Below are 11,132 nucleotides of genomic sequence, written 5' to 3' on the forward strand. Positions count from 1 at the left end.
GCTTTGGGAGTTGGGTGTAGAAGGTGTTGCTGGGACAAGAAAATGGATCCTGGACAGAATGTAAACTAATGTTACTGCATGTGTTAGAGAGTCTAAAATAGAGCATTTAGCCTCCTCCACTGTGAACCCACTGTCTGTGTCTAAAATCACAGCATTCTATATCAGACAAACTATGGAAAGCTACAGCACCCCTCACAAACAGCAAATTCTGATCTGGGGGAACAATTTTACATTGAAGGTGTTTTTTTTTTTTTTTTTTAAATAGTCTCAAAACAAAGCAATCTCAAAAATGTTTGCCTTTGCGTCTGTGTTTTTTGCACTTGTCTGCCTGGGACAGAGCAAGAGAAAACACATCTGTGAGGTTTTCCATCTGGGATGGGTTTTCTGCATCTTATGCATAGGCTGTATTTTTAAGGGTTTTCTTTTTTCTTTCTAAAGTAGTACCCCTCCTCCCCAACACCGGAGGTATCTGGGGCGATAACATGAGGAGTCGCAGTTCACCAGCTACACTGGTTTTAGCTGCACTGGAGACGGTATTTTATCTTGTCAGTTTTCATTTTATGTGATGGCAGAGCTTGGTATTTCTCTCTCGATAAGCAAAGATGACTTAGATCAGCGGCCTGATGAATAAGCATGAAAATCTGATTCAGGAAAGGAGGCTATCCTGGAGCTCACAGACAGAAAAAAGGAATCGAAGCTCCCACCACACACACTTTAAATGACAAAGCAGAGCCGCCCCATTGTCTTTAAACAGCCTCCTTTCCGAAACTGCTACACTCCTGGCTGCTAGGGCACAAGAAAATAGTTTAGAAAGGAAAAGGAGAGTCCTTGAAAAAAAAAATACAAGGGAGGAACACGTTCTATTACTCCTCATACCACCGAAGTGGGGGGAGGGCTCAAAACCAGTCTGAGAGGAAAGGGGTGCCGTAGGGGCCGCAGGGAGGACACACTAGCTACCTCCGAGGGCTTCGGCTCTGCACCCACCGACAAGCAGCCGCAAGCGACGCAGAGCCGTCAAGTGGAAGGCAGGGTGTCCAGCGAACCTCAGTGGCAAAACGAAGGACGCCGTGGAGGGCAACCCCCACGAACTCGGTAGCGATTTCAGGATCAGTTTTTCTCCTTGCAGGGGAAGAAGCGCACTGGGGGCAGCCACCCTCGGCCGGCAGCGTTCAGCTCGATCGGAACCCGCTGGGAGCGCGGGCAGAGGGGCCGGCCCGGATAACGATTTGAAAAGCAGAGGATGACACAGAGGCGCGGGAGGGGGGGGCGCGGTATTTTGATTTTTTTTTTTTTTCTTTCTTCCAAAACATGTCACTGATGTCACTTTCCCGCCTGGGATCCCCGCTATACTCGGCCGCCCCGAGAGAGCCGGGAGGCCCTCTGGCCACTTCCGACCCCGCGCCTGAGGCAGGAGGAAGGTTTACCGAGAACAAAAGAACGCTCGCCAGTCCGGAGGCGCTCCCGAGGACTAGGGGAGCCCCTCTTCGGGTCTGGAGAGCGCGTTCGGGAGCAGCGGCCCTGGTTTCTGACACGCATGGCAACTTTCCTGGGCAGATTCCAAATGGAGGCTCAGACCATGCTCCCCCCACGGAGACGGGTTCCCACCCCCAGGCCACGGGCCCACAGAAGTCAGGGGCACAGGGCCGCGGCAGAGGCTCTGCGAGCCGCACGGAGCGCGCCGGGCGCTCGGGCCGGCCCCGTTTCCTGCGGGCGGCCCGGGGCCCCGCGCCTGCAGTCCCGCGCCGGGCCCGCTCCTCGAGGGTCTGCACTTCCCCCCGCCTTCGCTCTCGGCCCCCACGGCTGCCGCCGATTTCTCCTCCGAGGCCGCCCCTCTTCCGTTTTACAACCGGGGGAGGGGGTGCGCGGGGACCGCGGCCTCACGCGGTCTGCCCGGCTCCGGAGGGAGACCAGCAGTCCGCAAGGCGCGCCCCCTCCCCACCCCGTCCGGATCCGCACCCTTAGGATCCCGCCACCCAAGGCCCCCACGCCAAAGCTCGGCGTGGCCAGCCGGGAAGCGACTGAAGCGGCTCCGGGCCCCCGCTCCCCGGCCGTGGCGCGGCGCTATTCCCGACTCTGGGGCGAATGAGCCCTTCTGCCCAGGAATGTGTGTTTAGTGCACCCGGAAGAGGAACAAATCTTTCAAGTAAATTCCCTTTCTGGTGCGTTTTTCTCCCCGGAGCCAATGCAGGGTAAAAGTTTTTCCCAACTTTTCCCTCCCAGTCCCCCGCCCCTCCCCTCAGGAATCCGCCCAGAGCGCAGCAGTCACCGCCTCCCCCCCCCCCACCGTTCCCTTGCCCGCCCCTTCCGACTTCCACCCAATCCAGAGGCGGCCCCAGAGAAAACAAAGGCCACCATTGGGCCGCGCCGGGGCGCGGGCACCGCCCCCTGAGTGGTTTGTGAATGGGGGGAGGGGAGGGGGCGGGTCGGCCGGAGCGCTGCGAGCCCGACGCTTCTTCTGGCCACCGGCGCGGCTCCCAGGCGTTACTCGGCGCTCCCTCCCGGCGGCTGGCGGCGGCGGGCGCCGGGACTCGGGGGCCGGAGAGGCCGGGGCCAGGCCGCGGGGCACAGGGGCCTCGCCGCTTCAGACGCCGCTTGCAGCAGAAGTCGCCGGGCTCCAGGCTCTGAGGCGCCGGTGGGACTCAGCGAGAGCCAGCCGTTTGGGGCTGAAACTTGGGGCCGAAGAAGGCGCGGGGCGTGGAGGAGGAGGCGAAGGAGGCGGTGGCGAGCCGAGCCTCGAGGCGAGGAGGCGGAGCAGCACCTCCGAGGCGGCGGCCCCGGCTCTGACCTGGCGGGGGCCGGACTTGGAGTGGGGGGCGTGCGCGTCCGTGTGCGCTGGGTTGTGCGGGGGGGAGGGTTCGAGAGACTTCGGCAAACTTTGAAGGGCAGCCGGAGACGCTTGTTGCTCCTCGCCGCAGAGAAAGGCGCACCGTTACGTCCCCGCAGAGAGGGCCAGGCCGTCCCCCTCCGCGCCCCCGGCCCAGCCTGACGCGTTTGGGCCCCCGGCGGCCGCGCGAGTGCCGGGCGGAGGCGGCTGCGGCGCCCCCGCGGCGCGGGCACCCCAGCGGCAGCGCCCTCGGCTCCGCGCCGCCCACGGCCCGGCCCCGGCGCCGGGAGGACTCTCATGCGCCGGGCGCGGCGGCGCCTCCCGGCATCCAAGCCTCTCCCAGCCGCCTCGTCGCACTCCCTGGGCTGAGAGCGTCGCTGCACTCGCGGCCGGCGATGCGGGGCCCCGGCGCGGCCGCGTCGCGATCGCCCCTGGGCCTGTGCGCCCTGGTGCTGGCGCTGCTGGGCGCGCTGCCCGCGGGCGCCGGGGCGCAGCCCTACCACGGCGAGAAGGGCATCTCGGTGCCGGACCACGGCTTCTGCCAGCCCATCTCCATCCCGCTGTGCACGGACATCGCCTACAACCAGACCATCCTGCCCAACCTGCTGGGCCACACGAACCAGGAGGACGCGGGCCTCGAGGTGCACCAGTTCTACCCGCTGGTGAAGGTGCAGTGCTCGCCCGAGCTGCGCTTCTTTCTGTGCTCCATGTACGCGCCCGTGTGCACCGTGCTCGATCAGGCCATCCCGCCCTGCCGCTCTCTGTGCGAGCGCGCCCGCCAGGGCTGCGAGGCGCTCATGAACAAGTTCGGCTTCCAGTGGCCCGAGCGGCTGCGCTGCGAGAACTTCCCGGTGCACGGCGCCGGCGAGATCTGCGTGGGCCAGAACACGTCCGACGGCTCCGGAGGCCCCGGCGGCGGCCCCACCGCCTACCCCACGGCGCCCTACCTGCCGGACCCGCCCTTCACCGCGCTGCCCCCGGGGGCTGCGGACGGCAGGGGCCGCGCCGCCTTCCCCTTCTCGTGCCCGCGCCAGCTCAAGGTGCCCCCCTACCTGGGCTACCGCTTCCTGGGCGAGCGCGACTGTGGCGCCCCTTGCGAGCCGGGCCGTGCCAACGGCCTCATGTACTTCAAGGAGGAGGAGAGGCGCTTCGCCCGCCTCTGGGTGGGCGTGTGGTCCGTGCTGTGCTGCGCCTCGACCCTCTTCACCGTGCTCACCTACCTGGTGGACATGCGGCGCTTCAGCTACCCAGAGCGGCCCATCATCTTCCTGTCGGGCTGCTACTTCATGGTGGCCGTGGCGCACGTGGCGGGCTTCCTGCTGGAGGACCGCGCCGTGTGCGTGGAGCGCTTCTCGGACGACGGCTACCGCACGGTGGCGCAGGGCACCAAGAAGGAGGGCTGCACCATCCTCTTCATGGTGCTCTACTTCTTCGGCATGGCCAGCTCCATCTGGTGGGTCATCCTGTCGCTCACCTGGTTCCTGGCGGCCGGCATGAAGTGGGGCCACGAGGCCATCGAGGCCAACTCGCAGTACTTCCACCTGGCCGCGTGGGCCGTGCCGGCCGTCAAGACCATCACCATCCTGGCCATGGGCCAGGTGGACGGGGACCTGCTCAGCGGCGTGTGCTACGTGGGCCTCTCGAGCGTGGACGCGCTGCGGGGCTTCGTGCTGGCGCCGCTCTTCGTCTACCTCTTCATCGGCACCTCCTTCCTGCTGGCCGGCTTCGTGTCGCTCTTCCGCATCCGCACCATCATGAAGCACGACGGCACCAAGACAGAGAAGCTGGAGAAGCTCATGGTGCGCATCGGCGTCTTCTCGGTGCTCTACACCGTGCCCGCCACCATCGTGCTGGCCTGCTACTTCTACGAGCAGGCCTTCCGCGAGCACTGGGAGCGCACCTGGCTCCTCCAGACGTGCAAGAGCTACGCCGTGCCCTGCCCGCCCGGCCACTTCCCGCCCATGAGCCCCGACTTCACGGTCTTCATGATCAAGTACCTGATGACCATGATCGTGGGCATCACCACGGGCTTCTGGATCTGGTCGGGCAAGACCCTGCAGTCGTGGCGCCGCTTCTACCACAGACTCAGCCACAGCAGCAAGGGGGAGACTGCGGTATGAGCCCCGGCCCCTCCCCCACACCCTGCCCGCGCCCACCCGCTGTGAGTGGTGGTGGGGGGAGGCGCCGCCGGGAGAGAACTGTCGGGTGGGTAGGGGGGCTTGTTTTGGTCACCTCCTTTCCCTCCACCGGGAAACGACCGGGGAGCGAGTTGTTTGCAGAATTGGGGTGGGGGCCGCGGAGGTGGGGGTTGGAAAGGAGGCCTTAGTGGAAAGTGGTTTGGATCAACAGACTTCTGGCAAAGACTTTCAGGCTAATGATGATGATGGTGGTGGTGGTGATGGTGAACGGTACGGGCCGGCGTGGGCCCCTGGAGAAGACCGAGACCAGGAGAGACTGCTCTGAGTTCTTGGCTGTAGGCCGGGCGGGCCGAGAGCCATCCCCTGCTGCAAGGCAAGTGGCCGGTCCTCACTGCCCAGCGGCCGGGGGAAAGGTGCGCCCCCGCGGGAGCGGCCGCTTTGTTGGGAAGAGGGGGGCCTCCTGCAGTGTTCTTGTCAAGCGGTGGTCAAACCATAATCTCTTTTCACTGGGGCCAAACTGGAGCCCAGATGGGTTAATTTCCAGGGTCAGATGCTACACGCTGGCCTCCCCTGCCCCCTCCCGCCTGGTTTTCCTCCACAACCCCTTTCGGGTCTTGTAAAATAGGCATTTGGAAGTGCCGGGAGCCCTGCCTGCTAAGAACCCAAATGCGAGGGAGCTAAAGAAGTGCCGAGAAGGTTTCTGGATGAGGCCGAGGGCGGGGGCAGGGCAGGCGGCCGAAAGGAGGGCGTTTTATTTAGTTTAGTACCCTGAAAAGAAGTGATGACTTGTTGCTTTTCAAAACAGGAATGCATTTTTCCCCCTTGTCTTTGTTGTAAGAGACAAAAGAGGAAACCAAAGTGTCTCCCTGTGGAAAGGCATAACTGTGAAGACGGCAACTTTTACAGGCAAAGCGGGGCAAATCGGAGGTTTCCCTTTGGTTGGTAATTGGGTTGAGATAAACATTCCTTTTTAAGGAAAAGTGAGGGAGGGTGTGCTTCCATACCCGGTTCAGCCAGAGGTTCTGACTTGGCTGAAGGAAACCTAAGGATGTTTTATTGTTTGTTTTAAGTCAGTTTAATTCAGAACACATGATCCAACAAGCTCTGTTCACATGTTCAGGGAAATCTTCCCTTCATTTATTTTTCTTGCTATAAGCCTACATGTAGGTTTTCTTTCTCATTTTTTTTTTTCTCTCTCCAATTTGGATCCTTCAAGATAAAAGGAAAAGCATAATGCCCTTCAGCATAATAATAAAAGAAAGCTAATTTAAAAAAAAAAAAAGCTAAGGAACCAGTTTGTCCATTTGATCATGGTTCCATAAATCTGTTTATAAAACATCATGTGTATGCTGACCCCATCCCCGGGGTCGGGTGGGGAGGTAGGTGAGCTGCAGAAATGAGAATAAACCAAGAGGAAAGTTTGAACCTCGGGCCCCCTTTTTATAAAAAGTCATTAAAAGAAGGTAAACTTCAAAGTGATTCTGGAGTTCTTTGAAATGTGCTGGAAGACAAATTTACTATTCTTAAAATCACGTTCTTTTCTGTACCAGAACGCGGATTCTTTGGCATAGTGGTGTAGCGCTGAGCAGGGGATCATGGGAGCTAACCCTCACTCCACCTTTGACACGGCCGTCCAGTCTTGCAACACTGCCCTGTTTCTCAGAACGGTTTTTAAATGCCCATCAGAGGGTACCATCTGGAGAACAAGTTCCTTTCTGTGTGTGATGCTGAGTGGAGTGAATTGAGTGGAGCTGCCTTTACATTCAGCTTAAAAATGATCTTGTGTCTCAGACCTTCGAAACTGTCTCCTCTGTCAGAAATTTTAAACTCCCACTACACAGGTTTGCTCATCTTTTGTGTTATATCTCTTTAAGGTGCATGTGAAATTTGTAAGATAGACAAGTGCAGTATGTATATTTTGTAAATCTCCCATTTTTGTAAGAAATATATATTGTATTTATACATTTTTACTTTGGATTTTTGTTTTGCCTTTAAAAGTCTACAATGAAGCCCCACTTTATCACGTGTACAGATCACAAATAAATTTTTTTTTAAATACAAAGTGGATGTTTATTTAGTTTACTGTCCATCAGAACTTTTGTGTTCTGGAAGGAAGGTAGGGAGGGAGACCACTGGGCAGGGCCCCCCCAAAGGAGGATGCTATAGGGTATTGAGGTCTTTCCCCTGCCTTTTAAAACACAGAGGGTAATGAATGCCTTGACTGTCCTTTAATTTTTTTTTTTCTGCTGTCGCTGCTTCCTGTCTCCCTCCACCCCACCCACCCCACCACACACACACCCCTAAGCCTTTTCACATCCTGCTTTGGAGGACCTATTGAAAGTACTGAATAAGCATCTCTTTTAGATGCTGTCTGATCCACGTGTTTACCGCCCTTAGGAGATGGAGTCTGTGTTTAAAAGAGGACTGAAAGTGTTTTTGGCATCTTCTGCTTTTCAGGTGGTGTTTTCCTTGGGGAGAATTCGGTGGCTTTTTTGTTTTGTAACTGATTGGTGTTTTTGTATTCTAATGTGCCTTATCTACATTGTTAATTCGGAAGCGGCTTGGGTTCAGGTGATGGGAAAAATCAGCCCCTGCTTCCAGGTATGCGTGGGGGCCTCGCTCGGCGGCCTTCTTAGCTGAAGGCTTCGTTCTGCCTTCGAGGTAAACCGAACCGGAGGGCAGGCAGCTCCCCGTGGTGGCAGTGACTCAGCAGCTGGGCCTGACCCCGGGATGGCCTCAGAAGCCACTGACGCTACTCTCCTCTGGTAGAAGAGGCTAACTTTGGAATCAGCTCAGGCAGGGAAGCCTGCACGGTCCGGGCATCCAATACTCAGCAAGTCCTCCGGGGAGCTGGCCCAGTGTCCACCCACCCGTGTCTCTTCTGCCATTCAGGAGCCGGAGTCCTGGCTCTGTGTCCTGTAGTCCCTTGCAGTTTCTATAGTTCTAAAGCACAACAGAAACCCCCTTGGTTTTGTGTTAATGAACAGGTTCGCACACGGCCAAACGTGCGTGCCGTGCGTGAAGAAAACTGGCGGCCAGCACTTCTCTCCTGGAGGGGGAAGCAGCAGGTCTACACTCCTGGCTTTTCTTTAAGATCCTCCTGGGCTTCCAATATCACAATGACTGTGAGGTCATCTTAACCTAGCAAGAGTTTGGCATTGAGGAAGGAAAAGAAAACAGATTTATGGAACCAAGATAAATTACTTCAGGTCTCGTGGGGTTTATCCAGTTTTTGCTCATAAAATGACACCTTTTAGGTTACAGCAAACCCTAGGACTGCCTGTTAAGGGTGTTTGCTTTCAGAGCAGGAGGAAGGCTCCCAACGGGTGGGTTTTTTTATTTTTTTATTTTTCCTTGCAAATGAACTGCTGAAGGCACTTGGGCCCTTCTCCCCGGAGCTGAGCTGTGTGGCTCTCTGAAGAACATGTTGTGTTGCCTTCCTCATCTTTCAGGGCTCTTGGGCTGAGGGAACAAAGCCGGTATCTGAATAAATTGCCACCTCCTTTTTTGTAAGCAAAGATAAAAGTGTTCAGTGTAATTCCGTCCACACTGGGGCTAGCCCTCACGCTGGGGATTCTTACCTAAGCATTCTAGAAGCTCGGGTGTTTCTTAAGGAGTCGCATCTCAGCAGAAAATATGTGTGGGGAGAGTGTTTGTGACAGGGCATGTGTAGAGTTTAAGAAAAACATTGGCAAGAGTTTGGTGTTAATCCCCAGATAAGGAGCCGAAACACTTGTGAAAATTTCCTGCAGTTTATAAAACAAAAGCAGTCTACACAGCAACCCCCCACGGGACACCTAATCTTTTTAAGTAGGTAGGTGAGAAATCTTGGCAGAAAAAAAAAAAAGTCCTGTTAACATCTTATCATGAAAAAAGTAGTTTTTTGAATGTGCTTGATATAAATAGTGATATTAGAACTCCTCTGGGTCAGACTACAGTGGGCTGACAGCTGTGGGTTTGAGCCCTGTAATTACACTGGGAAAATCTCTCCTAACTCTGCCATCTTTAATTTCACTGAAGAGGCAGGTGGCTATTTATAGATGGTATATTTTTATATATGCATATGTGGATGGTGAATAACAGTCTACAGGGCTCCAGGAAATCCTAGAAGGGACCAAAAACACTGCAGTGTGCACTTAAATAAACAATTCCAGGTCTGTTCCATTTTCCCTTATTTCCCCCCCAGCAACATTAAACTGATTTCATAAAACCTGATTCTTCTTAATTTGTGACATTTCTTAACATCTGATCCTGTCTTCCTCATATTTCATATAAAACTGAACTTATTTCAAAGGGCAGCCTTAGAATTTTGGCTCTTTGGTGTGTGTGTGTCTTGCATATAGAGAGAGAGAGAGAGAGAGAGAGAGAGAGAGAGAGAACAGTCATCTGGGATTTTCAGTCCTGCAGTGATGGAAAACGGGAAGTTTGACCAAGATAATGGTAGCTTATTACAAGCGATCCAGTTCGACAAGATCAAGGCACCACTACACAGAAGGCACTGTGAAAGAGACCCAAAGGACGACAGATAAAAGTAAAAAGACAAAGTCCAGCGAAGTAACTCGGCCCGTGTTCAGAGGGAGGAAGGCATCCCCTAGGGAAGAGAAAGCAAGCGACTCTAACTCTGGACGGAACGTGAGCAGTGGCAGGATCCGGGCACAGACGCTGTCGGCATTCGGTGGCACTGATTGGGAAAGCTTTCGCATTCTAGCCTCACAACTGAGGTGGGGAATAACCCGTGTTTTAAAGACGCAGAGAGGCGTCGTGACGCAGGCGGAGGCAGGCAGGAGCCTCCTGCCCTTGGACTGAACCCAGGGTGGTTCCTGTAATCTGCCACGGGGCCTCTCGCCCACGCTCCTGCCCCGGCCGGTCCTGCAGAGGCGCTGGCGCTAAGAAGCCACTGCCGAAACAGCCTATATGACCCCGGGGAACCTGTGTGCTCGCAGTGGTCCCTGCCTCCTGTCTGGTGAAGGTGACCGGAGTCTCCTCCGGCCACCCGTGGTCCCTAGCACAGCCCTGTACGAAGTTCCACACCGGCTGTAGCTATGTTCAAATCCCCGGCTAGTCGGCTGTTTCCACCCCGGGACAGTGTGTCCCTAAGCCAGTGGGTGCCCAGTGAAGGGAAAGGAACTTCAGTAGTGGCTTCTGCAAGCCCAGTGCCAAGGCGAAGTCACCGCTGTGCGGCTGTCCAGTGAAGCCAGATCCCAGGTTGGGGCCGGGTGGGGTCCGGTACTGGCCAGGGTGCTGCGCATCCCTCCTCTCCACCAGCAAACGCGTTCCTCCATCTGAGGGCGCATCTCCCTCAGACACCCAGGGGATTTACTCTCTGAGTCCTTAGCTCAGTCGCTCAGCTGGGTTTGCCCGCCGTCTCGTTATCGCGGAATTTCTGTCGCTGGGGATTTCGGTACCAAATCCACCCCTGAAGTGGCTGGAATGATAGCACAGAGGTTTGGGGGTTCTCCTCAGTGATCCTCAGGCAAGAGCTTCTCTAGGTCCCCAAAGCCCCTTTCAAAAGACTGCAAACTGACAATAAAACTGACGTGTGGCTGAGGGCTCCAAGTGTGCTTCCGCTGGGGTCCGCCTCGCTTTTTAGGGAACACAAGTTCGCCTCTTTGGCTAATTGCCCTTACTGCTCACACCTATAAAGCCCCTTACACTGCTGTCCTGGCATCAGATTCAGCACCGGAGCTCAAGAGGCGGTCTCTTGAGAGATCAGCAAACTGGGAGCGAGAAATGCATTTAGGAGGCAGGGATGAGGAGGAGGTGGGGCCAGGAGATAAAGTTCCATGGAGCCCGTGGGTAAAAGGTGTTCAAAAGATCCAACCCAGTACTACCCACCACCCTGCCCTTAGGGGGATCCCCAAACTTCAGCTGGGCCTTGCAGATTCCAGAAGATAATTTTTATTTGACAAGTAGAGTTATAGACAGTGAGAGACAGAGAGAAAGGTCTTCCTTCCATTGGTTCACCCCCGAAATGGTGGCTACGGCTGGCACGCCGCGCTGATCCGAAGCCAGGAGCCAGGTGCTTCCTCCTGGTCTCCCATGCGGGTGCAGGGCCCAAGCACTTGGACCATCCTCCACTGCACTCCCCGGGCCAGAGCAGAGAGCTGGACTGGAAGAGGAGCCACCGGGACTAGAACCGGCACCCATGTGGGATGCCAGTGCCGCAGATG

At 56.3% G+C, this 11,132-nt stretch overlaps 1 protein-coding gene across 1 annotated transcript; it reads left to right on the top strand.

Annotated features, from left to right (window-relative positions):
* Positions 1 to 3,159: 3,159 nt before the first annotated feature.
* Positions 3,160 to 9,130, top strand: FZD7 (frizzled class receptor 7). Its single transcript, XM_062190029.1, has one exon. It carries the CDS (start codon positions 3,220 to 3,222, stop codon positions 4,942 to 4,944), a length of 1,725 nt encoding a protein of 574 aa, XP_062046013.1. The 5' UTR covers positions 3,160 to 3,219; the 3' UTR covers positions 4,945 to 9,130.
* Positions 9,131 to 11,132: the final 2,002 nt, after the last annotated feature.

The sequence above is a fragment of the Lepus europaeus genome, chromosome 1, assembly GCF_033115175.1.
Source record: "Lepus europaeus isolate LE1 chromosome 1, mLepTim1.pri, whole genome shotgun sequence".
NCBI lineage: Eukaryota > Metazoa > Chordata > Mammalia > Lagomorpha > Leporidae > Lepus > Lepus europaeus.